The sequence below is a fragment of the Cynoglossus semilaevis genome, chromosome 19 (genome assembly GCF_000523025.1).
Source record: "Cynoglossus semilaevis isolate Cse_v1.0 chromosome 19, Cse_v1.0, whole genome shotgun sequence".
NCBI lineage: Eukaryota > Metazoa > Chordata > Actinopteri > Pleuronectiformes > Cynoglossidae > Cynoglossus > Cynoglossus semilaevis.
In genome coordinates, this window is record NC_024325.1 from 12150784 (window position 1) to 12178690 (window position 27907).

The 27907-nt window shown below is 43.3% G+C and overlaps 2 protein-coding genes across 2 annotated transcripts; one reads left to right on the forward strand and one right to left on the reverse strand.

Annotated features, from left to right (window-relative positions):
- Positions 1–1739: 1739 nt before the first annotated feature.
- capn5b (calpain 5b) lies at positions 1740–27551 on the reverse strand. Its single transcript, XM_008333034.3, has 13 exons — positions 27321–27551; positions 19344–19517; positions 12288–12419; positions 7721–7929; positions 7438–7630; positions 6764–6957; positions 5380–5457; positions 4840–5035; positions 4633–4755; positions 4040–4236; positions 3767–3888; positions 3168–3304; positions 1740–2734 (listed from the first exon to the last, which is right to left on the reverse strand). Exons 2-13 carry the CDS (start codon positions 19506–19508, stop codon positions 2552–2554), a joined length of 1929 nt encoding a protein of 642 aa, XP_008331256.1. The 5' UTR covers positions 19509–19517; positions 27321–27551; the 3' UTR covers positions 1740–2551.
- On the forward strand, positions 8232–11151 carry ompb (olfactory marker protein b). The gene has a single exon (XM_025065830.1). It carries the CDS (start codon positions 9510–9512, stop codon positions 9990–9992), a length of 483 nt encoding a protein of 160 aa, XP_024921598.1. The 5' UTR covers positions 8232–9509; the 3' UTR covers positions 9993–11151.
- Positions 27552–27907: the final 356 nt, after the last annotated feature.

Genomic DNA, 27907 nt, shown 5'->3' on the forward strand with positions numbered 1-27907 from the left:
TTACACACTGACTTTGTATATATTTACAGTATTGACCTGTGGGTAATTGAATTGAGTTACACAAATATGTACATCACACCTGAAATCTTCTCTATCCACATTTATCTGAAGGCTTGACTGGAGCGGTTTAGAGCTTCATAAATACTGAGTGGGCTGGGAGGAGGGGGTGAATAAAAAAGACAGCAGCCATCCAGGCACATGCTCCTGAGTCTAACTCCACACAGCTTGTAAATAAAGTTCCTAACACTAGCTGTCTAAAGTTGGCGTAACTTTGAAGAACAACGCTCCACGTCTGTCCATTATACGCAAAAAAAAAAAACCCAACCCCAACATAATAAAGCACAGAGATCAATAGCACCTAAATAGTCGACCGTTGCTGCTTAAAATTCACAAAGGCTAAAGGACGCATGGTCATAACACTGTTACAGAGACATGGGCTAACTGTTATCAAACCAGTTGATATGATCCGACTGACATGAGGTGCAGAAGTGTAGACATGCCCACTGCTCAACTCCAAGACTTTAAAGATAGAAAGAATAAATATATATATATATTAACATTTGAACAGTACGATAACAAGGCCGTGAACATACTGGAAAAAAAACAAACATGCAAGACACGTAGAGAGATGTGCAGACGACAGGTGTGCGATGTTCAAGTAATGTAAAAGGAAGGCTCTCGACAGGTGTGCGATAAATGTCATGTTCAAGTAATGTAAAAGGAAGGCTCTAAATGAGACGTGATTGGAAATGTTTGACAAATTATTCCTACTGTCTTACATTCAAAGAAAATGTCCCAAATGACACGAACTACTAACATGGTAAATCAATCCATGGATTCACGGCACAAGGGGAGAAAACAAAATAAAACACAAATTTAAAATGCTGCAAACAATTTGTTTTTTCATTTTGGGCCTCTAGTGGCCAGGAGGTGCTAAAAGGTGAAATCGGATGAAAATCTGATCTCGAAAAAAACAATTCCGCCGATCCTGTGAAAGATTTTCAGTTGATCATGAAAAAGCCATTTTGTAATCCCTTCGTTGAACAGTTCCATGTCTCATGTTGTCTTTCTGTGGTGGAGGTGAAGCCCAGTCCTAGGAAATGGCACAAGTTGTTTGGCAGGAAGTCTTCTCCGATTCCCTTTCGCCTCGAGAGGCTGTTTAACCACTTAACTACATAAAGTGCAAGGTGTGTCGTCACCTACAGGGGTCCTCTCTTTAGTCATTCACACCTTTCCAAGGATTTCCTCCAAACCACCAAGTCCCCATCGGTTGGTGTTCCTTTGACTTGTGGTCCCCGCTGGGCGTGAAAACAAACACATACTTCTTCACACAAATCCAATAAACTCAGGGGGTTCTCTGCCAACAGTAGAAGTGTAAGCTGCTGTGTAAGTGTTTTGGGGTCACTTGGCAAGAGTCTTTGGTCCAGACCAACAGACTCGAGTCAGAGGAAGCGTCAGGCAGTGGTGTTAGAGTTGGTGAGATGATGTGGCACAGGGCCTGTTGGTTTGAACCTAGGCTTAGACCAGGCCACATAAGGTCGTTCCGGAAGGGACCGTTCAGTCCCGTAGAGCACTTGATTTAATGTGAGATGAAACTTTCACGTCACTGTGGGTAGGACACGTGGGAGTACTCAAAGGTAACACCATAAATAAGAAGCGACCGGCTGCTAAGCTACGATATCACAAAGAGCAGCACAGGCAGTCGTTTAGTCTGCTTTTTTTTTTTTCTTTCTTTTTCCTTTTTTTTTTTAGCCATGCTAGGTTTTATAGATCGTCCATAGCAACCGGAAGAAAGCGTTTGGGAGAGATTCAGGTGGAAGTTGATGGAACATGGGGTCACAACAGAGCGAGAGAGCAAGAGAGAGAGGGAGAGAGAGTCGCTGCTGTTGGCTATCATATGTAAGAAAGTGACACAGAGTGCTGCATGCTTTTCAATGCTCTGACAAAATGTAGGAGACCTGGGTCTTGTCTGGGTGGGTTTACGCTAGGTGATCAACCAAGGGTAAACCCCCCCCAAAAAACAGACAGAGGTTTGATGGGAAGTTAAGGAAAAAGTAATGGAAAACAAAAAGATCAACACATCCTCTTGTCTCTTTAACATAGACAGCCTTAAGGCAATGCATAGCCCTTGGGATCATTGGCACATGCATGAAGAGAGCAGAATCGTCTGCATACATATTGTCTGTGCACTGTGTGTGTGTGTGTGTGTCAAGCTGAAACAACAAGGAGAAGGAGAAAGAGTCTGTCTTCAATAAAGTTCAGATTACAGATCAGAGTGTAACCCAAACCCATCACTGGACTATTTTGACTTTTGACAAATTTGGGAACAAATCTCATGTCTCAACACACGTTGAAGACAGAAACTGAGATTAAGAATAAGTCCAAAAAGAGACAAAAGGCCTGAAAAAAAAAATAAAATAATGTGAGACGATAATAAAGAACAAATGAAAGAACACGAGGAGAACAGAAAAGACACCCGTGACGGTGGGAAGATGATGTAAAGTTGGAGAATAAAATGCCACTTTGAGGGTTGATTAAACCACAAATGACCTCAGATGTTGGTGAGAGTGGTGGAGGTAATGAGGCGCACAGCGAGCGTGCCCGGGAGGTCGTTGTCCTGGCGGTTGCCCTTGTCACGGAGATGAAGCGTGTGCTGCTCCTGCCGCTCGTTGGGGTCACTGAACAGGATCACCTGACCCAGGAAGGTGTCCACGATCATGTTCCTGTTGTAGATCTGTGGAGCGTTCATCAGGGCAGGGGCAAGGGATCAGGTCGAAGGAAGGAAGGAAAGAAGGAAGGAAGGAAAAGAGGAGAGGAAAGGTGAAGTGCAGTGAGTGAAGGGCGAGATCACGTGAATTAAGAAAAGATTTGAAAGAACTGGAAGGAAGTTACAACAGTTTGAACATAAGGAGGAAAAAAAATCAAGGGCTGGGTTTCGGAAACAGAATTGGAGTCGTACGAGAGTATTTGCTCTAAAAGTATTGAATGTGAAAAAGATGTCACGTTCCACATTAGTATCAATACAAAGAAAGGACAGATTTCTTTTCTACAAGTCCAGGCTCAGTGACACAGCATGACGACTGCTGCCTCTCTGCTCCAGGACACATTATAGAATTTCACAGGTTGAATTAAAAAGAATCTACCGTGTCAGTAGAGTGACCCCTCACCTCCACGTGGATCCCGTCCTTGGGTTTCTTGCGGTAGAACAGGCCTTTGATGTCAAAATTTGGGCACCGCGTGTCCTTATAAACGGGAGAACGAACTCTTTCTCCTTCACAGGTGATGATCACGTAGGGATTGACGGCTACAGGGAGAAGAGAAGTCAGGGTGAAGGTGTAGCGCAACAACGACTGTCTGTGTTGCCCTACAAATACATTTTTATAGCCACAAATGTAATTGATTTTTTTCAAAATTCTGTTCATAAAGCAATACTGTTTCATACAAGGAGATTAAAAACAATACATATTTCTTTTTTTTACAATTTAAATGAATGTTTTCATAAAGAAGGAAAATCCATAAAGTGGCTTGATACGTTAGATTTAAGGAGTCTGCTAAATGTAATGTAACGTAAGCAACATCTGTCTGACTGTTGGAAAAATGAACGGACTGCCAGCAGATGGCACTGTGGCCCCAGATGGCACCAGCTGAGGAATCTTCACTTATTGGTATTGAGTGAGTGAAACTGATGTGTGACTGTTTTGCCTGAGTTTCCGACCCAATCATCAACATGCAGCTGGAGTTCACGGACGGCAGCTGTTGTTTTTACCTCCGTTGGATTCCGGCCCCTGCAGACCCTCAGCGTTCAGCACGTGGACCTGAGTGACCAGCTGAGGGTAGCCACACATGCCTGTCCAACACGTCTGAGGAGGCTCATCCAGAGTCAGCTCTCTGGGAAACATAGAGAGACAGCGGTGAAGCTAACAGGGATGATGTCATACATATATTCATGTGTTAGCCCCGTGTTATTTAAAGCAGCCTGACACAGACGTCAGGCAACGGAACAAAAAGCTGAGCTCAGACATCACGACCACACATTTACTTGCAGTCTGAAGGCACATCAGTAAAGACGCGCAGCAAGAAGTCGCCCTGCTGCGCCGGGTCAAAGGTTGTGGGGACGATGACGTAGCGGCCCTCCCTCAGCTCCTTTCTGAGGAAGACACAGCGCGAGTTGATGTAGATGGAACCCGCCACTTTCTGCTGGGCCGAGTGCATTCGGTACTTCCTGTTTAACTCCACCTGCAAAGTGCAATAAGATTCTCTAAACATCTTATAAACATTTAATACAGATGAAAAGTGACATTTTGTTGTCTGGGAATTCATCAGAATTATCGTTTAACAAGCGAAACAACAACAAGAGATTTGTCTTGTTTTCACTTTCAAACTTCTTTTTTTGACGTTAAACAGAAACTAATTTACAAAACTGTTACTTTGAAACTGGACAAAAAGATACAACGTCAAAGGAGTGTGAAATGTTCCTGAGAGTTCTATGACGAAAGGTTCTGTGTGTAAGAAATACTACATCAAATCCACTGAGGTTTTGACCCTAAATGTTGCAAAAAAAATGCAACCATAATACAAAACAAAAGTAAAAAAAATAATCTTAGTCTGCGATCAGTCGTCGTGTTTTCGTACCCTGTGGATATCGAAGCCTATGGCCAGGTTTTCACTTTTGCCCTCTTTGGGTGTAGCCCTCTTCTCCTTCTGCTGTAAACAGATCAAGACCTCGTCCTCCAACTTCTTCACATCAAACACATACTGCAGTGAAGACCAAACACAGAAGATCACACCAGGGATCAGACGTTTCATTCCGACTCACACGGGTACTTGCAGAGTACTTACCTGAGGGTTCTGCAGAAAGGTGGCTTTGTGATTGATGCAGCCCCCCGACCGGTTCCGCAGCGGGTCCTGGCGATGGACCCAGGAACCCCTCATCACCTCCTCCTCCCAGGTCTTGTGGATGCTCAGGTAGGACGTGTTGATGAGGCGACACAGGATCAAGTCGGTGAAATACTGGCAGAAGTCGTCAAAAGTCATCCTGCAGGAGAGGAGGAGCAGAGGAGGAGTGCACAGAGAGGAGCTGAGCTTGAAAGGAAGAACTTTAAACAGGTTTAAAAATAGGGGACAATTAAAGCCAGGAACAAAGAAAAGGGGACACAGGAAACTCAGGCTGAGATTTTCTGGCGTTGACACAGGGTGTAGCTGAGCAAAGCAAAAATACTTTTACCTACTTCAATATTGTAAGGATGGAAAAACAGTTTTGTTGTTTTACAGGTGTATGACATTTTTCTCTTCTTGTTACTGGTTGGTACGACACGACACGTCAGATCACCCAGTGGTTCATCCACTCTTTCTGCAGGGATCTTCATTAAAAGTTCTCACCAGAACTCGCCGTCGTCCTGCACAGTGACGCCCAGCTTCTCCCTCTCACTCTTGCTGACCTTGTTCCATTCCTCAGAACTGCAAAAAAAAAAAAAAAACACAAAAGAAAAATGAATTTATTTAAACTGGTAAAAACATCTTTTTGCAAATATCCGCAGCAGGTAACAGAACAAAGGAACCTCTGCTGTTTTATTTCCAGTTTCTCAGATCACTCGGTGGACAATAAGGCTTCTGTTCGAACACAGACAGTCCAAGCACTGCAGCAAATCTCTTTGTTAATACTCCGGCCTCCTAATGTTGCAGGCAACTGTCCCTTAAGGGCACTTTTGTGTTAAAGTGTCCGTTATGTGCCGATGAATCAAGTCTAAACATCCAGGTCGGTTCTCTGTCAGTGGCTCGGGGGAAAACAGACGTCTTGGCAGGACACATTAGCTCCGTGTTTACGTCTGTGTGCTTAGGATTCACTGACAAATGTCCTCATCTCCGAAGTCTGTCAGACTCCATTTACTGTAACAGGTTTAAGCAAAACGCTGAATGAATTATTCAGCGAGAGCAGCGCACTGATTGAGAAAGAAGAAAGATGACTCACGTTGGTTTAATAACATCTTTCTGTCTTTCAGCCCCGATTAATAATTCAGGTCACAGAGGTCACAAAGGTCAGGTCACAGACCAGTTCACAAACAGGCAGAAAAACAGAGAAGCACAGGAGGGACTTGTGTGTTTTTTGTTTTTTGTTTTTTTACTAACAAGTACAGGTCAGGAAAAGTGGAAGGATCTGCTTATTTCTTAGGTTTAACCAGTTGATGTACTGCCCCCTCCTGGACACCAATCATTTCAGCTCATTTGGGTATTTACATTGAAGATAGTAGAGTGTACTTCAAGTGTAGATCTTCAGAGAAGGTCCTGTGGGAAAGTGGTGCAGTATATGAGCTGCACTTGGACCATTATGTATCATTCCCCGCAAACAAACAACATTCCTGGGGGAATGAATTCAGTTATTCTGGCTCTTTCCGTGGCCCATTAGCTTGATTGCGTCTTCATTTCTCATCGTCAACCAGGTATTTCTGTTTTTTCTAGTCCGCTGCTTCCTCTTCAACACATTAAGTAGGAAACGGTGTTTTTTTTCCTTGTGTCTGTTCTGATTATTTATCTTCTACAAACTGTTTGGCCATGCATGGAGCGGTATGTAACCTAAAGAACACCGGCCTCACAGTAAAAAATGATGCCCGAATTTATGTCTGTGAAGAGGCTTCTATTCTACGACGGCTGAGGAAATAAGATTAAGAATTTTTTTTTTTACGAGAAAGTCAGCACAGCAAAAACTTAGTGATCTATAATCAAACGTTCCACACATCACCGAGACGGTCGTCAGGGCCGTGTTTACCTGTCGCTCCACGGCCCACTCCACTCCTTCTCCCCCCACGGGTTCCTCATGCGAATCATGTGAAGCTTCTCGGACTTGAAGAAGGCCAGGAGTCCGTGACCCAGCCGCACTTTCCGCACGTCTGTGACGGCGTACGCGTGGCCTTTGACCAGGCCACAGTCCAGCCGGGCCTCCATGTCCTCTATGGTGGTCGCCTGGGAAACCATGGAGTTCTCTTTGTTTATATATAATCTCAGAGGTTATTGATGGTCATTAAAATTGTGTAAAAAGGTCAGTAGGGGGCAGTGTTTTTAGAAGTTAAGGAAATAATTGTAATCATTCTGTTTTGTTGTGTCAGCTCTGTTTGCTGAAATGAATCCATTTATTTGGGTCAGATTCTGGTTCTTTCCAAGCTGATTTGATCTGATACGTAGTTTTAAGTTTTTACCTTATTTGGTCAAATTAAGCTTTTAAGGACGAAACTTTTCCATTGTCTTTGGCAAAGATGAGTGCACACTCAGACCTTCCCTTTTTATGGCTGAAGCGCACTTATCTGTGAGCGAATTCGCACTCATTTTCAAGAAGCCTCTACAGCAACACACATGACTTTGACATTTGTAGATCATCTTCAGCTTGGTGTGGGTTGGTAATGTAAGAATGTGCGATGTGACGCAGCACTTTCTCAGTGATCATACCCTGATGGAGCAACTGATCAGACCGTCTCTGTTGTGCACTTTAAGGACTCGTTCAAACAGCTGGTTTCGAGCAGCTTCGTCCGTGGCCATCTGACCCTCCAGGAGGTCCACAGGCTCCGAGACACCGCCGGTAAAGTCGACCAGAGCGTCGGCCGTGTTTCCCCCGTCCAGAGCCTCGTAGCAACCATAAACCCTGTTAGAAAAACAGGCCGGAGAGTTGAGGTTTAAGTAACACAATTAACACAATTTACTCCTTTGGATATTCAAATGTATTCATACTCACTTAGCGTAGGCCTTCTCCACCAGTGCACTCCAGAACTCATTGCTGTCATTGGAGTGGCAGTAGACTAGTTGATTGTCCACCGTTGGTAGCCGGTCGTCGATCACCACATCCACCCACTCACCAAAGCGCCAGAAGCGGAAGTGGAAAATCCCAGCGTAAGATTCTGGCTTCTCTGTGTCCCACTCCTGCTCCTTCCAGTCAGGAATGACCTGGAGACAGACGAGGAAGAGGATGGAAGATGGATGAAGAGGAGCCGAGGGCAGGTGTGCCAAACAAACACCCACGGCTGCACGGGACATAAATCATATGGAGACCAGTTACCAGGTACTGTCCAGGCTGGTGATGCATTCAGGACCAGGGGACAAATTTATCACCTGAGCTCTTGCGCTCATGAATCCAGCAGGATGTGGGTGCTGTACACCAGCAAAACCACCAGTACACCCCCCCCCCCCCTCCATGAACTGAGTTCAATCTCTCAGAACTATACACCTCCCGGCTACATCATTCCACCTGGAATACACCATGTTGTTGTTTCTTTTTCCAGTGAAGACGGTGAAAACCTTTGACCCCACTGGAAGGACAATGCTCCACAGAGCTCGCCTCACTCTAAAATGGTTTCACATAAAACTACTTTGTCATACTATTAAAAAAAAACCCCACATGTGATCCGGCTGACACCAGCCCAGCAGGTGTCCCTGCCAGACGTCAGAATGTGCTAACTACACAGAGGTTTCTGTCAGAGCTCCCAGCAGGGGGTGACATTGACAGTGTGCTGATGGAGAGAACTGTGAGACAAACCTGGCACGACAAACAGCTTCTTCTGAAAAAAACAAAACAAAAAAAAACAGTACCATACGGTTGAAGGCCAAAGTACAGGATACAGTGATTCCGTTTTAAAATGTTTTCTCGGAGAAAGCTGCAACTATTAATCTGAATAAATGAAACTGGAAAAAACATTATTGGAGTCACAGAGGAGCATTTGAGACACATTTAAAAATTTTTTTTTTTGCCAATTTTCCCCTCACTCTTTTCTCTTACCTTACTTTATGGAACTGGCTATATGTGATTTATACAGTACTTTGGAAACCACTTAGCTAGAAAATATTATTTTCAGCTGAGTTGGTAATGTAAAGTCAATTTTCTATTTGCTAACTTTCCTTTTTTAGTAAAAACAACTTCTACCTAGCACTACAGGTTGAAGCTGCAGTGTTAATCTTTTACTAAATTAGCGTTTACTAAATATAGCTCTCCTTTAGCTGTCATTTTGGCTGTAATCTTCTGAGCTGTTCAGGCCAACTTTTAACTAATTATATGTCTGTTGTACTTTTGTTATGGTATGTTTCCTGCTTTCAAATACTTTGTTTAGTACTGGAGCATGACATCTTATCTGTCCATATCTTTTTACTTTGTGGAAATAATCACTGTTCGTGTAAACAAAATGGTTCGGATGTTTATATTTCCCCCATCGAGTCTCAGGATTTTAGTGTATTTAATTTGCAACCAAGGAAACAAGCGAGACAAACAAATGTGTTACTAACAGAATGAGGCAGAGTTCCCTGAAGGAAAACCATGTGCTGTGATTGCAAATGTCATTAGCCCTGGTTGCCTAGGAGCCCAGCTCATCTGTACTCTGCTTCCACCCTCTTCCATCAATGTGGCACAGACGTGCACGGCCACAGACTCCACAAGTGCTGCAGGCAACAGCGCCGAGTAAGAGTTGCTGAGACAGAGAGGAAGTCAAGTCTCTTAGTATTTAAGCTACTCCTGCTCTAGGTATCGAACTCCGAACATGTCTACGGTGCTGGAGCTGCCGTTCAGACCCGACACCCAGCTGACGGAGGTGATGCGTCTACGGGTTCAGTCCCTGCAGCAGAGAGGACAGAAGAGACAGGACGGGGAACGCCTGCTGCGGCCCAACGAGGCCGTGTACCGACTGGACTTCTCCAAACAGTCCCTCCACTTCTCACACTGGACGGTACGACTGACGCAGCCGGGGCACCTCACCGTCACCGCCACATCTCAGCTGTGGACGCCCGACCTCACCAACCTGATGACACGGCAGCTTCTGGAACCCGTTGGCGTTTTCTGGAGGTCACCAGAAGATGCCAGTAACGTCCCCGTCAAATGTTACGACGCCGATGCGCACGAGTTTGGTGAAAGGATCGCAGAATTGGCTAAGGTAAGGAAAGTCATGTACTTCCTGTTTGCGTTTGCGGAAGGCTGCAACCCGGAGACGGTGGACTGCTCCATCACCTTCACCCTGGACAGCTGAGACATTAAACCCTGGACACACAATTTTTTCCCTCTGTTTTCCGACCCCTCTGTGCTCTGTGAGTTTTTAGTTGAAGTGAACTTTAGTTTAGACGCTGTGTTTTAGAGTCAATGTCGTCCTGTAAATGTCACTGAATGGCTTTAAGCAGAGAAATATTCCTACTAGAAAAACAAGAATTTATGTCAGATGAACTGGATGATTGTACAACGATGACACTTTTGAACTTTTGTCCTGAACTTCAGTTCTGTTCCTTTGTCCTGTTTTACTCCTTAACTCTAATAAAAACTCCTCATTGAAAAAGCGTGTGTAGATTTTGTTTTGTAACCTTTAAACACCGATCTCTTTGGACTTGCAAACTGCCGTCTCCTTCTCCTCTTGCCTGACAAACAGCCAGCCCAGATGGTTTGGCAGAAATGAGTCCCATGTGAGAAACGAGACGGAGACCGTGTGTATTTGTTTGTACGCAGAGTGGGAGGATTTCCCTAACGGACGGAGGAGAACAGGTTCCCACTGATCCCGATCCGTCTTTCACGGTGACCTGACAAACAAGGAAGCTGAGGCGCGTGTGTTTCATCTCTCGGTTTCCTCCTGTTTCTCACCGCAGGGGAGAAACCGGTGAGTGTGATTGTTATTGAGATGAGAAGAAGATAAACTGAGGACAAAAGACATTCATTCTGAACCTCGTGTTTTTTTAAAAACAAACAACAAAAACGGTGTCTGTTACGTTGATAGTGGACCCACTCAATGCACTGATAAAGTGTAAAACATCGAGTGGTGTCAAGTGACACGTCATCTAGATTTACCGTTTGACCAAATAGTCAGTGGAAAAACAAGAAGAAACAACAGTTTCAGTTCAGTTTGAAATGAAACACACTGGGATTTGGTTGCTGGTAATTATCATGTACCAGGTAGAGAAATGTTATTGTTCTGGAGCTTCACGACTCTGGATTCACCAGGTGAGAGAATTAGTCCCAGTGAGACTGGGACACACACTTGGTCTGCTGGTGCTGAAGACCAGTGGGAGAAACAGCCAGGAAACAGTGTTTAAGTTAGGCTACATTTTAGCTTTTTTTTTTGACCTGGGGAATTGTTGTTCTGCTGTGTTCTATCACCACTGGTGTAAACATTTAGGCTGCGGTGATTTACTTTTCTAACTGGGTTAAAAGAACTTCTATAAACATTTAGGCTGCGGTGATTTACATTCTTTTCTAACTGGGTTAAAAGAACTTCTGCTTTCATTTGCTTAAAAAAAATACTGAGTGTTCCTTGAGACTGTCAGTTTCCAGTACTAAGTGGAACTGAAATGACTCAGATTTGTGTTGAATTCTGGAGCAAAACATCAAAATAAAAATTATGTCTTGCCAAGGACACACCAGAGATGGCGCTGTTGACAGCATAAAAAAAGTCGACCACCAGACTTCTTTGCTTGTTTTGACTTCATACACACTGTATACCCAGTAAATTTGTTTTTTCAAAGACATACAATTTATTAAGTGCTGACATAAGGGGGCGCTGCTCAGCCATCTTGACATCTTGGTAATTGATTCTTTAATTGTTTCCAATTTTTTGGAAAATAATTTGAGTGGTCTAGTTGTTCAAGGATCCAGTCTGTGATTGGATGGTTGTCGGTTGAAATCCCGGCTCTGACTGGACTTGTGGAAATATGTGTGTTTATATGTACAATGTCAAATGACTGGCAACTTTCTTCAGTTTTAGCCACATGTTGGTCACTTGTTACCATGATCCATTCATGCAGTATTACCTTAGTTCCTTCAGAGTACAGTACAGCTGCAGACAGCAGTATTTGTCTCCCACGTCCTGCTGACCATTAGGTTTTTATCATCCCTGTGAAAAGTCAGGCTTCACCTGAACCTCCAGCTCCTGTTCTCCCTCTAATGTGACAACTTCTTGCCCTCTCTAGTCTGTGTACAGTGTGGACCTGTCACCGGGGTTTTTACTGCACACCAGAGTGAACTGCATGTACTGTACTTCACCACAACAACAGGATTTAACAAGCCAAAACAGGAGACGGCGGTGGAGGAAAACAAGGTGTTCTACTTTAGGGTGTGTACACAGGATGTACACGTGATAAAAACTAAAACAATTACGTGAGCTGAACTGCATGTGTCAAACTCAAGGCCCGCGGCCCAAAACCTGGCTGAGAACACAACATACAAACAGTATATCTTTGTAATTATTACTGAAAAAGAACTGCTATTTTTTAAAAATCAGATATTCAGTACAAGGATGACACGAAAAAGTCTTCAAATAATATAAAATACAAAGAAAACTTACTTTTTGCCACAGTGACTCTCTGGAGGCCAGGCTGGAGCAGGCAGCCACAAACCAGCAGTTACCCAGCTGCCCCTGGTGCAGATCGTGTGCACTGATGCCATCGACAAACAGGTGAGGATCCTCACACAGCTCCTAGAGGCATGAAGACAACAGTTTAGAGAATCTTTAGGACATGAACGTGACAGATTTCTGGACCAGAAATGACACTGAAATCAGAGTGCATTTGTGGAAGGGTTTCCTTCTGCAGAGCTACATTAGTGTTTAGTGATTTTCCTTCTCATTTTCTATGCAACTTGTGCACCTTTCCATCAGCCTCTGCGGGGTCATGCACACACACATACACAATCAGACTTCCTGCGGTTTCTGTGATAATGTGTGGGATGATTACTACAGGCTGCGGGCTGATAATGGCCCATTACAGGCACAAAGACACACTGTGTCCTCCACTCTTTTGTCTAAATAACAATGGCAACGCATTTCCACATAAATATGTTAAAAATGAGGGGCTGTGTGCACTATTTCAAAAATAAAATCCCACTCTCTGCTCTCATTAATGAGACATTTCCATGTCTGAAAAAGCAAATCACATCATTCCACACAGTGTCAGACTGAACAATGGGGGTTTTGTTGTGTTTAAATTGATTTAAATGAGTTTAAATATAGGTACAGACACATAAAGGCAGCAGAAATGAGAGTAACACTGGTAAGGCACTGCAAACCACATGTGATGATGTCATTCAGTCAAACTACAAAACTGTGAAATAACAGTGTAACTGAATGAAGTCAGATTTAAAAATAGGATTTTTTCATATTATTCTTAGGTCAGACGACACAGGCAGACGCAACTCAGCCTGAAGTCAGCTAAAACGTGGAAAGCAGCTCAAATTAGTAAAAAAAAAGATTACATTAAAAAAGAAAATCCATAAAAATCAGATCAAAGAACAACATAAAAGTAGCTAAAAAAATAAGAAAAATCAACCGAGAAAAGAACAGATATGTTTTAGTGACCAGGAAATACATTAAAAGTTATTAACAGTGGGATCCACTGTTAATAACAAACAATTTTCTCAGGAGCAGCCAGAATATAGTAAAAATAAGATCATAACAAAGACAGCTTATATTTATCTTTGTCAACTCCGACATCATCTTACCAACTTTACTGTGGCTGTAAAAAATAACTATCAGATTCTTTATTCTCAGCAGGACCAATGACGACATTCTACAAATCAGTGGCTGCCTGTAGAGTTTAATAAAAACGGTGAAAGTGCACTTGGCTGAAGAGACTACAGCAGTTTCATTGGCCATTTGGCATCTGCTCACAGTCGGCAGAAGGCAGTGTATCTTTAAAGGAGGAAATCAGTCACCAGGAAGGATTCAGTGTCTGCTGTATGTGTGTCAGCCACGTGATGTCGTAGAGCAAATGGGAAGAGAACAAAAGTTGAATTACAGATAAGTTCAGTGTTTGATTTTACATCAAAATCTCACAATTTAATCTCTGAAAAAAATCAATAATTCCTTTCCAACCCCACAGACCCTTCATCACGGTTCATCCCTTTATCGGAGTTTTCATATAGACGAGGGGTTTCAAACCTCTGGCACATGGGCCACTTCCAGCCCATGAATCCACCACATCTGGCCCATGACAAGATGTTTACAATAATTTAATTATGTCCTTGAGACAATTTTGAAATAATTTAATTATGTCCTTGAGACAATTAAAAAAAAGTCTAATCTTGACATTTTTCAACAAATAAAAAGCTTTGGTTGACCCTTTATACTGCAGTAATGATCCTACACAGATGTCCTGAAACTTTCCCCACAGTCACAGAGCTGCTCTGGTCTGGTCTGGGTGTTAACCATCTGTCTGCTCTCTGCTTTATGGGAGCAGTGGGTCGATGGGACGTTCTGTCGTTACTCAGAGAGCGGAAAGACCAGCAACACTTAACAGCTCTTTACCTTAACACACTCGCAGCTCTCAACTAGGGTTGGGAAAGTAAAAGAGGAAGAGAGACAGGCTGAGCAGCAGGCATGATCACCGGACTGAGACGGTGGACAAAATGGACGCAGGGAACTAATTTAATCAATAGGATCGAGGGCAGCGACGGGCAAATGTTTTGATTCGCGGGTTACAATTGGTCCTAAAATTGGGAGCAGGTGATGGAGTGTTTGTATGAACTAAGATATATATCATGTAAAGGTCATGCATAAAAGCTAAAATGCTAAATTTTCTTTAGCCTTTTATAGCCATCTATTGGAGAAACATGGGCATTGCAGGGAAAAGGCAGAAGTATAATGATAAGATATATGACATGTAAAGGTCATGCATAAAAGCTAAAATGCTAAATTTTCTTTAGCCTCGTATAGCCATCTATTGGAGAAACATGGGCATTGCAGGGAAAAGGCAGAAGTATAATGATAGTATGAATACAAATATATCATTTGGACAAGTTTGGCGGGCCACATTAAAAAGCTGAACGGGCCGCATCTGGCCCCCGGGCCGCAGTTTGCCTATGCCTGATCTAGGGAATGTTAACACATAATCATATTAATGAATCTGTGAAATTGATTGGATATTAATCTTGAAGGCTGTATATATGATAATTCCACTTAATTTAAAATACAGTACCATCTCCCAGCATGCATTTGCGAGGTCTTCAAATTTTTGTTTGAATTGTTGAAGTTTTGACCGTCAGAAATGAACAATGTCACATGTTCTGCTTTGAAGACGCACGTGCACATCATCAACCAGAAGCATGACTGACACACACACACACACACGCACACACACAGGACATGACCGAGGCCAAGGATTTGCTGACGCTGCAAAGCTGATTGCTGCAAAAGCAAAGTTTTAATCAGAAGCAGAGGCCACTGCAGCGTTCCCTGGAGGACTGCAGTCTCTCACAGCAGCCCGTCTCACCTTACACTGACCAGCACTAAAGAACTCACAATGAAAGGAGTTCCCAGCTCTGAAGGCTCAGCGGGGTGGGACCGTAAGAAGCGGAAAGTCAAGCTGTCGGCTCTGTTTGTGACTATGTCAGAGGTTAAGATCTCTAATCAGGTTTTTTCCTCCCAACTTTCTGAAACAGCATCGATTCCCAGCGTCTAAACAGCAGCGGGGGCTCCCTGTGGTGCCCCGCCGTCCAGGGACCGTCTCGGCTGCAGGAGTAATAGAGTATCGATCCCCGCTGTGCCCCCGCAGACACTGAAGTAATGTGAATATTGTGGCTGAGCACTGGGCTAATAATTTACTCCCGCGACTCAGAAACCATTTCACTGGAACATTATATTTTTCTCCGCAGCATCAATCAGACGGTGAGGGCAGCCATCAGCCATACAAACGTACACATGCTGTGAGAGCAAAGTAATAGACCCAACATAAGTCAAGCCTGGAAATTAGTTTAGGGAAAGTGGTTACATGAGCAGATGTGACATTTTATCTGGAAACAGGATTGATAGTTACATCAATAACTGCACTTACATAACAGTATATAACAGTAATGATTCAGCTAAGAGTTAGAAAGAGACTAGTAAAAGACTGATAACCAGAGTTAGTACTCAAAGTCCTAAGAACAAATCCGAAGAAAAACAAGGCAGTGATGCCTTCACCACCCTAGGAACAAAGTTGCACTGCAGCGCCCTACTGCATTGTACTGGTTATCATTACTTTGCAAATCAGACAGTTTTGTAAATGTGTTTTTTTTACTCTGTTATGGTTTTATTCTTGTATTATTTTAAGTGAGTTCAGTGTGGAAAACAAAGACAATAAACAATACAAATAAAACACTAACTGTGTTAATTCCATTGAGGCTGCGTGTTGTTGTATATATACTGTACATGTACATTGATATTTGTCATGAGTTGTTATTGGCCAATGAGCTCACCATTAGTCTATTGTCTAGTGTATCCTTTCTTTGGTCTGAATAACAGCAATCACAGCGACAGGCGGGGGAACAGTGAGAGGACAGACAGCCTAACGTGAGACCCACAGTCAGGATCAACATTTTATTAGAGCCGGCTCTTTATGCTCACACGCTCCACCACTGGGATTTCACTGCAGCTATAAATCGGCAAGATGCAACAGAGCAAGGATAACACGGAGCACACAAGGCTCAGGGTCGAGAGTGAGAGGGGGGACACACACAGGGGGAGGGGTTCAAGGCCAAGGCTTTGAACCTTCACCTTGACACTGATGAAACAGTGTCTGTCCTGTTTGATTGGGCTGCTTGATGCAGAAAGGGTTTGGTGTTCGACCAGTGGCCACGGCATGTTCAGATTGGGCTGCTTGATGGAGGAAGGGTCTGGTGTTCGACCAGTGGCCACGGCATGTGCAGAGATCGTTACCTTTAATCCGCAGAGCCAACGTCATCTCTCATTATCGATCATTTGCCACCGATAATTTAAAAAAAACAATAATCATTCAAGGCCACTTGAGACAGTCACCGCTTTCGTGTCCACTCACAGAGAGACCACGGGTCTCACTCATCATCGTTATCGCTCACATCTCTGACAAAGTGACTCTGCCTTTAAAAGCTTTCCATGAAAAATGGAGCATTTCAGGTCATGAAACGCTTTCAATATCAAACAAAGGAGCAGGAAAGTATTGACTTTCCGATGGAACTGATGCTAAATTACAGTGGTGGGAAGTAAAGATTATTATTTGAAATCTACCGAGAAACCTGAACACTGTACACTTATGGACATCAGAAGGAAAGACCTCTGTCCTGTTTGACTCAGATTCAGCTTCTCTCTTTTTTTGGTTCACAATTTTCACCGTAAAATTGAAAATTACAGTTTTAATACATACATATGTATTTGTCAGGGTTGGTATGGTTGATGACTTTATCAGTTTATATTTTTGCAAAAACGCCAGCTCATTTGTGCCTCTGTCTGTGTGGGATTTGGACAATTGTGTCCTGACAAATAAGAAGCAGATGCTCCTGCTGCTCCTCTCTCCTCCTTTTGACTTCTCCCACTCTCCAGTCTGCATGACTGACATCAGCGAAGGCCAGAACATATAATCTGTGTGACCCAGTTTCCATGGCGATGCACATTGGCTGTTGCCGGAGCATCAGACAAACAGACAGAAGGCCCGGGTTACTCCGTCCAGAACCACGGAGTGTCTGCAGAGTGCGGAGCCCAGTCCGACCTCGGAGTCCTGAGGAGCTGCATCTGATGAGGAGGAAACGGACTCACGGCAGCGGCGACGCAAGGACGACGAGGAGTGAAGTGTAGCCGTGATTAACGAGCAGTGACATAATGCGATCTGGTGAATTATAAATGATTAGTCATATCGTAGATCACGCTCTTATCCTGCAGGGACCTTTGGCAGGCGGAGTTCGCTGAGGCGAAGGTTTCAGGAGTAAACAATAGCTGCTGGGCATTTAGCTACATATAATGGCTGGGTTCAACAAATGGATAGTGTGACCAAACACCACGTTTTATCATTGTTTTTCAATGGTTGAGGTGTTACATTCACTTGTTTTTCAAGAATTGATGATTGGTTTTGTAACCAAACATCACATTGATGAGTGTGAGGTCTGTCTGTTCCCTGGTCTGATGAGTGTGAGGTCTGTCCGTTCCCTGGTCCTGCTGTCTGCTCTGTGGTGGAATCAGTGTCATCACACTCACCTGTTGTATTCGTCGTTAGTCTCACTGGTGTCACCTGGTGCCCTTTGTATATATACCTCTGTCCCTCACCTGCCCTGCTTGGATCATTGTGCTGTTGTGTTCTGTCTGTGTGTTTGTGTTCCTAGTTGGTCATGTTCTGAAGAAGTCAATGTCTTGTGGTTTATGTTTTACTGCAGTCCATGTCTGGTAGTTTTTGCCTTGTCCTGTTTTGTTAATTTGCACTTGGTTAATAAACCTCAACCCAGAAGGAGTTCTCTGATGAAAAGAGAGATTCCAGAATTATTGAAACTTAAATAGAGGACATGTAGAGAAATAGTTTCATTGTCATAAACAAAGATTTCTTTTTCCTAGTATGTCTTAGAACTTTTTGACTGTGCTTGCCTTAACATTGCATGAAACTCAAAAGCTCCAAAACGGCAGCTCAGCAACATTAATTGTTTCTTTTTGTCTTTGTGTTTGATGGCAGCTCCAAAATTGTTTCTTTTTGTCTTTGTGTTTGATTACTAAAATAAATACGAATGAAACTCAGGTTTTTGCACATTCTGCCGAGCTCAGAAACAGGACTGTGTCAGGAAGCAGATCAATGGAATCTACATTTATCTCTGGCTGCATCAATGATTCCCAGGAGCCAACGTGTCCTCTATATTTCCCCCCCCTGAGATCTGTGTGTGTGTGGTTTAAAAGAGACATTTTCTAAATGTGGGTTCAAGCTCCACTACGTGATACGGAGGGTTTAGTATAAGAGGTGACCAGGTCCCTGACGGTCAACCTGGCAGAGCTCCAGAGATCTGTGTGAAGATTCAGGAGAATCCTCTAGAAGGACAGTCAGTGCAGCGCTCGGTGGCTCCGAGGGTTGATGGCAGAAGGCCAGAGGAAAAAGACATCTCCAAAGTTAGAGCACTGAATGAGAGGAAGAAGAAGATCCTCTGATAAAACCAGACCTCCACTGTTTGACCTCACTTCTGAGGTGGTGGGCGTTCAACTGAAAATGTTTGGTCACATTTAAAATTGTTGTTTCAACAGTTTTTTTATCACATGTCAAAAGGTAAAGATTCAGACAGAAATCGTCACAGGGACAGCTGTTGGAACTTATGAACAGAAAATATCATTACAAGTACTGTGCAACATGGTCATTTCTCTTAGGATGCACCACAGTTTATGTTGTGACTCATGAAAACACAGTCAAATACCCAGACTCTTCCTGTAGTGTAAAACACTGAAGTAATTAATTTTTTAAGTTTGAAAAAAATGTTGTTGTTTTTTTTTATCATTTTTTAAGTTTGAAAAAAACTTAGTTTTTTTTAAAAAACTCACGATGTTCGTTTAATGCTAAACAAGCAAAAAAAAAAAGCCTAAAAAAACTGTTTTTAATATGCGTCAAAAAGACCAGCAACTCCAACAACCACCTTTGACCAGTCCACTCACCCGGGGTCTCTTCCACACCACACGTCCGATCCTGTTGCCCTGGCAGAAGAGTGAGTCGTCAATTGCAGGGAAACGGGGGTCTTCAAAGAGGAGGCCACTCTGCAGGCACTGCCTCTTCAGTGTGGAGTACTGCTGCCCCTCGAAGGCCTTCACTGACGTGAACATACTGCAGCCCTGGGGATGACAGCATGTCAGAGTTGAAAGGCACAGATGCTCGTGGTATCAACACACACACACACACACACGCACTGTTACAGCTTTTTCTCTCCAAATGCAGCTCCTCCATTACTCTACACAGCTGCGGCTGAGTGACAGGTGAATCCGACAGACTTTAATACCCTAACAGAGAAAGCCCTCGGTGGAAATGGAGAGTCGATGTGCGCCGCTGCCTACAGCACTGCCTGGATTCACAGGAGTCAAAATGATCAATCTGTCAATTCAGTGACATCCTCCTGGGCGTAATTATCACTGCCGTGCCAGGAAGGAGCCGCGTACACACCGGTCAGAGCGGAACGTCGGCGGAGTAATGGAGGGAGAAGGAGTGTAGGTGGAGGAGAGGGAACACCGTTCTACTGCTGTGAGAAAAACTAGCAAAAGATCCATCAGACCAATTAATTTTCCTAAGTCTTTCTTTGATATCCCAGCCTTCTGGGAAAGTTATAACGATATGAGAGTAACTCAAAGTTCCAAGACAATTGTATTTTGAAGATAACAAAACGTCTTCCCTACAAGCAATCCGCCACAACACAATTCTGAGGGACCCTAACCCTAACCCTAACAGGTCACGACCTGCGGGGACCCTAACCCTAACAGGTCACGACCTGCTTCCTGCCTTGCCCTCACGTAACAGTTGTGCTACATCTCAGACTCACTCTTAACCACTTCAACAACCTCTACGTTGCTATGGAAAAATTCCTTGTCAGGAAATTGACTTAAATCTATGCATCGTTACCATCACTCTAATTTACAGTGTGGCAGAGGTCGAGCATCAATCAATCCTCATCTGCGTGACAGCCTTGGTGCCGTCAAGGTTACCATAACAATCCGCTGTCCTCTGACTAAATCAGTTAGTACACCGACGGTGAGAGGAAAGGAGAAAAGGTCGACCAGGAAATTGTTCTCAGTCTTTGGTTAATTAGAGGGAATATGTAGTGACTTTTAACTAGGTCTGATGAATCCACAAGCTGGCTGACACTTGGGCTGGTGGGAAAGTAAATCCCTGTGGGAATGAAGAGTTCGCTGCTGGAAGCCAACTCTGACAGATGGCGTGGTGTCTTGGCTCGTGAGCGCGTTGGGGAAAACCATGCTGTCATCTGGCGTCGCTGGACTTCCAGCAGCTTCACCTGCAGAGAGCAAATCCTGAGAGAGGCTCCTACTTCTAAGAGTGTAATGAGCACAAGAGAGGCCCGGGTGCACGACAAAAAACGTCGTTTGAAAAGCCGTCGACGTAGCTTTTCAGCCACGAGTGACGCTGATATCACAGGAAGTGGAGCAGAGGAAGTCGCTTTAAACTAAACTTTAAGGGGAAATTTGACGTTTTCGTGTAGAGCGTGTGGACACCGGAGTGTCCAGGGAGCAGCAACCTCTTCAACCTGTAGTTATGTCTCTGTCCATCTGGTGAATCAGAGTAATTACAACTCTATTCATGGTTACATCATTATTCTTAACGTCAGTCTGATTACTGCTCGAAACAACATCACTGATGAAGAATCTTTAGTTTGAAGTGATACAGTATGATCACCAAAAGGCTCTGAAAACTAAGTTTATGTTCAACACCAAGTACACATGCAGAGCAACAACAGGAAATGGCAGTGGTATGTGCGGCTGTATCTAACGGCCACATATTTTCTGAGCAGGAACGTCGTCACCACCTCCTCCAAAGTCGCCATGTTTGTTATTGTCTGAGAAAACTGACGTGGGCAGCAGACAAATTCTGAACTCAGCACTGCCCCTGGTGGATGTATTGCTTAACAACCATGCCAAGTGTAAGGCATGGGAGTATGTGGCCAGTGATGTTGTGTGTACTCATGTACTTACGTGAAGGCAACATAAATAAGGCCTGAAACTTTTTGATGGTTTCTTAACAACTTTGTAAGTTAATAGTTGTTAATGCAACAATCACGGTTCACTTACCAAAACAGAATTTGAAATGGCTGCAAAAAACACTTCTTGCTCTAACACAAACGACCCGATGTGATAATTGAGAATTCAGTTGTGTTTAACAAATAATGAAACAACGATAGATAGGAAAACACTGGACGAATCAGAGTGGAAACAGCCACAGACAGGACGTGGCTGTAATGTGGCCGAAAAGGCAGTGAAATCGAAGTGCGTTTTCTGAGTTAATGGACAAAGAGAGAGGAAGGAAGGCAGACAAAATGTCTGAAAGAGTTGATGTCTGCAGAATTATTGTCATCGAATCTGCTGAGAGTGTTATCCTCGGTCCATATCATCAATTTATTTTATAGACCGGCAATGGCTAAAGGCTTTCAAAGGGCCAAACTGTTTAATATTGAACAGTATAATACATGCTGGACATAATAAACACATACAAAGTCCATCTAATAAAGAGGAAGAGATTTCTTTAAAACTCCATTAATCAGTCACTCAGTCACAGTATAGATAATACTAAGAATTTGAAGTCGATCGAGTCATGGCTTAATTATGACACAAACCAAGAGAAAAGGGAGCTACAAGTCAGAAGTCGGAAAAAGCTAACAGCCTAAAAATCATAGCCTAACCAAAGGAATGCTTTCTGATTCTCATTTTTTTTAAATAATAATCCCAACACAATTTGTATGCTGCACGTTAACTATGGTAATTCATGTAAAATCAGTTGTCTCAGAACAAAGGAGGAAGAAAATGAGGAACTGTTATGGCTGACAGGTGATACTGCCTGAAAACAACAGAGCCATGATTCAGGAATGACAGAAGCTGCGGTGAAAAGACGGAGGAGAAAGCCGTTCAATCAATGTCCAATACCCAGAGGAGCTGAGAGCAAGAAAACGCACCGCTCCTTCCAATAGATGGCAACAGAGTGGGCTTAATATGACAGTGTCTGATGCTCAGCGCACAAATCGTCGGCTACACATGATGTAAGGTGACAGATAAGACTCGCCTCCATTTGTCAACGCGCAAGTCTTGTCCCCTGTCGTTTCAGAGACACCTGGTCCAGAGTCTCTGCTTTGACTGCATCAGAGTCCAGACTGAAACCTGACTCTGCTGGTTGCACTGAACAGGACCAACTGCTGGTCAGCAGATGTCAACATTCATCACGTTCAGTGATGGTGATGCCTGGCGCTGTGCAGAGTTCTGGCAGAGGTACCACAGAGTTTCACTGACGCCACCGTGGGCTGGAATTAACAGAACCACTGCTGCAGGCGGGTGATGATGGGCCGCAGAGCTGTACTGATGTCATGGAAATGTCATGACAACTTGTGTGTGATTTATCTAACATCACATAGCAATCCATCATCCTTTAATGCACACAGGCTTTTAGCAGAAGAAATTAAACCAGCAGCATGTAGCCCAACCACTGATCTTTTTGTTTCTCTGAAGATAATCAGCTCAAGTTTCCAAGACTTCCGGTTCTTTTTCAAAATAATAACCAGTGATATCCGACTTCTTTGTTTTTCCATACAAGAGTAGAGTTTCCTTGCTAGCTAACCTAGTAAACGAAAATACACAAAACAGAGAGATGTGGGGGGGATATTATTATATTGACAGCAGGACTGAAAAAGAATCCCTATTAGTATCAAACAGCAGCATTCCAAGTTTTCACATTTAGCCATTCTCTAGGGTGCAATGAATTCTGGGATACCCCTGGCAGAGAACAGACACAGCTGCTCAGTCTTTCCTTGCTTAAATATAGAAGGCCACATTTAGTGTAGGCATTAAAACGGAACAACAGATTTGTGTTGCGCAGACATGTCGGAGGGAGAAAGCCCACGAATTTTAGAGAACGGTTCTAAATTCAAGACACAACATGACACTGACCAGGACTGGCAACAAGAACCCAACAGCCAGTCTGTCACGCTACACTCTGCAAAAGATCAACACTGGCATGGACACAGGCACCATGGAGAGCTCCTGACCTTATTACCCAGCGTCAGCAGTACCCTGAACAGTTCCTGTGTTACTCCGTGAAACAACAAACAGTTAAAAAAACCAGGGTCTACAGCGAGAGACAGACACAGTCAGACGTTTCCCTGCTCCCTGGCAGTACAAGAAGAAAGAATCTGTTTCACTTTTGCCCTGGATAACGTTCAGCCATGTTGTTGCTACAGGTTTTGTGAGTGACAGGGGTTGAATACTGCTGCCTTAAGTGCAGCATCAAGTCTGCCAAGAAGCTTCCTTATCCTCTGATGACCAGCGACATGTTTGGCTCTAAGTATACATTGCAAGTTTATGAAGCATTTTGAAATATAATACAAATTGACCACACGTAAGTCGTCGAAAGATTTCACTTGCGCAGTCTTGGGAGCATGTTGAGAGCAGCAATAAAAATAAAATAAAAAATCTAGCATGTCTGATGAAGATAGACAGGTCTTCAGCAGCTCCAGGAGGAAAGCCGCAGCTCTTGTGACCTGGCAGACTATAAAAATCAAAATGCATATCGTTTTTTACCATCATCAGCAGACTGAAGTCAGTACAACAGCAGTCATTTCTGTGTATCTGCCAATCATGAGGGTGTGCTGTGTGCTTGTGTCAGGACTGAGCTCCCCCGCCACCTGTCTATCACAATAATAAGGCTTCGCTGCCCAGACCTGAGAAATCCCTACTCTCTGAAAGCCGACAGAAGAAGCTCACAGACAACACCTCACCAACATCACCGCGTGTCTGCTGCACTATCAACATCTAATCAATACCTCCTTAAAACAAAACCTACAAACACAGAAGATTTCATCAAAACAAAATCACATCAAAATTCACATTCAGTTGCCAAAAACCTCTTTACTAGAAACAGTCAAAGAGGAAAACAGGAGTGCAGCAATAAAAAATGGCTTTAGTAAAAGATACTAACATAACTTTGGACTACCTTAAATTACTACATTAGGGCTGAACAAAGTGAGCTTTTGTTCTCTATATATGCCAATGACATCACTTTGTTTCTGTATGTTTGTATGACACAAACCCATGTGTTCTGTTGAAGATGACTACACTGTTGTTCTGTGGTCAGTATCAACACTCAGGTAGGCTGCATCTTTCAGGCCACGCTCACACGAGGATAAAAAACAAAAGGCAACAAAAAGCACTCTGCACCAGTCTGAACTGTGCAACAAAAGCACTCTGCACCAGTCTGAACTGTTGAACAAAGCAGGATAACTGGGAGCTAATGTGATGTTCAGCTAATGATTAGACACACCAGACCCTACAGCATCTTTGAATGTCAATTTTTGGCAAGCTTTTGCCATTTTCAGCCTTGCTATCCTGCTGCTGTGGATATTATCTTCAGCTCAAAGGTGTGTGTGAAATGCTCTTTTACAGTGGTTGTCTGTACAGTTACCTTCCTTTCAGAATTAATTAGTTTAAAGGTCTTAGGGAAAAAGCATTTGCCAGCAGGATAAGACATCCTCTGAATTTACTTACAGGTCAGAGTCCAGTGATTAGGTTCATGTTTTCTTGATACTGGTACTGTATGACTGTGTCAGGAGGCACCGGTCGCCCTGCTAACAAATAGGAAAACTTTTTTAACCTGTTCTTAATTTTCCTCCTGGGATCGAGGCTCAGGTTTTGGCTACATTAAGGTAATCCCGCTAATCCTGCTGCCTTGACTTGTTTGAGTTTGAAAGGCAGTTGGGTGACTTTCAGTTTTATTACTGCCACTAAGTGGGTGTTTTTTTTTTCACTGATAAAAGAAATTCCACCAAGATCATTATTATATTATATAGTTACAAATCCAAACAGATATTTGTTGGATACTTATTACTCTTTTGTTACCACAAAGTGAATATCTAGACTTTTGGAATGTTTTGTTTGGGAATCCTTTCCAGCTGACCACAAACCAAAAGATCAATCAAGATTATTATACAATTATAGTAAATAAATCACTGGGGTTTTTTTTTTTTTTTTTGGCATTTTTGCCATCATTTTGTGGAGGATGAGGACATAATGAATTACAAGAATCTCAGGGTGGTGGTTTCATCTATTATGGGCTGTTTGAAACAGTTCTCTCCTGTAGGAAATGAAGCTTTTACAACTGTTCATACAACCCTGCCTTAGGAAATGACGGCTTTTACAACTGTTCATACAACCCTGCTTCGCACCATTAACACTGTCAGCAGGCAGCAACAGATTCTGGAGGAGCCCTGGTCAAACATCATGGAGGAGTGTGTTTGTGCGATGGTGGTGTTGGTGGCAGCGGGGTGTGATGACTGATTGAGTCTGCCTTTGCTGACAGGCTGATTACACTTAGTACAGTAATGCACCAGTACACCAGTGAGGGAGACAGGGAGGGGTGCACCAGACCATCCTTCATCAACCCCCACCGCCTACCACCCCACCTCCCCTCCTGCACCAGGGAGGAGGGCTATCCCAGCTCCCCATCCTCCCAGCATCGTGATCTACTCTCTGCAGTATCTCCTCCTGTTGCCAGCCACTCTGGGCTGGGTCTCCACATGAAAACACTTTACAGTCGACTCCCTTTCATTTCCGTCTGTTTCATTTCTGTTTCCACCAATGCTTTCAAACATCTGATCTCCACTGACAATGACACACTCACACAGAGAAATCTCCCAGCAACAAGTTAACAAAAATACACTCCAAACAACAAATCTTCAACAGTTGTGCTGCTCCCGCAGGAGCTGATATTTTAATTAATTTTTTTTTTCATTTATATTTGTGCTTCTTTAATGGTTCATTCGTGTGATGAAAAAAAAATTAATGGCACTTGAGTCGACTGCAGGGGAATCCTGAAGGTGCATTTTGGATTTCCAACTGGCGGAAATGCGTTTACCAACCTCTTATTTACTCCCATTGATCGCACTGATCTGTGTAAGAAGACTGTATCTACGTCAGACTGTTTATTTGGTAGGAAAGCTCACACCTGACCCATCCTCACAGTCTGTCTGTCACATCTATAAGATTTTTAAATTCAAGGGAATCCCCTTGTATTACAGCTACAAATCTCTGGACCCCAGCGCTGCACCCAAACAGGCTGTGGTTGTGTACAGTATGCAATTCCCCTGTGGTGCTCTGCAGAACATTACACTTCTGAAATTAATTTATTACTCCTCATGCAGCAGAAAACAGACTCCAGAGAATACCACAGAGTCGCTGTAAAGGCACAAAGATCAGTCCCTGACAGGAAAACTTGCATTAACCTACCAAAGGAGGACAGACATGATAATGTTTGAGATTAGAGTCTACAGTTTATCAATAGACGGTCTAATTTGAGGGATTAATCAGAAGGATATAGGAGAAAATGAGGTGGAAACAGGAAGTAATGCAACAGTAGAGATGGCAACTTATGACAACAACAAAATCAAGAGAGAAAATATATCATTAAAAGATATTTTTTTCAAGATATGGTCACCTGGCTGTGGCAATATTTTTGCGCTTTGAATAAATGTAAAAGTTATATATATATATTTATATATATATATATGTATATATACACATAACATACAACACATTTAAAATGCTTAATTGACATCCATGGATTGCGCTGGACAGGAAAACCAGCATAGCAGCGTAAAAACACACTGTAAAGACTGAGCTGCGGCTCTGGTCCCACGTTTACTCTGATATTTATGCGCAAATTAAAAGCCAAATCTTTGCCGGTTCAAAACTAGTGTTTGGATAAACATCTACCCGGACGCAGAGGCCAAGGAATCAGTGAGTAAAGTCAGAGGGTCTCAAATCATTTGAGATTTAATAAGGAGCTTGCGGTTGGTTCAGCGACCGCCGCCTCTCCATCTCCAACAGCGCCTCCAAACGCACCTGCCTTCCCGGGAGATAGAGCGGAGGAACGGTTACCTGGACTGAGGCCTCTCCCGTGGCAACGTGGTTCCCTCTCAGGTCCTCCTCCGAGGGTCCAGCCGGTCCGACTCTTGCTCTCCTGGGGCTGCTGGGGCTTCCTCACCTCGCTGCTCTCCCCGCTGGTCCGCCGACGGAGCTCCTCTCTCCTCCTCTCTGCTCCTCTCCTCAGCAGCGTCAAGCTGCCGTAGAGAAGGCCATGAGGCGTCGGAGAAGGTAGGAAGCGCTCCGGTTTTCCTTTTCAAAATAAAACTGCAGAGCGATAACATTAAATACGGGATTAAGTCTGTTTTTCTTTCCTGAGTTTGTCAGGAAGTTAGGAACATATAATATTTCGTTTAATTATTATAAATGTATTTCCTTGAGTTAAACAGTTCAAATTCAGACAATTTCCATCAGAATTATGAGCATCTTAATGCAGATGAACCCGCCTCTTCTTATGGTTTATTTTGCTGTATTCTAAAAAGCAAAAATTATAGAATATTTTCATTTCGCTGTTAGCAATTGTTAATTAGAACGATTACAAATTTTGAATTAAACATTCATGCAGTCCTAATGTTTTCTACATAGATATTGACAAGGCAACC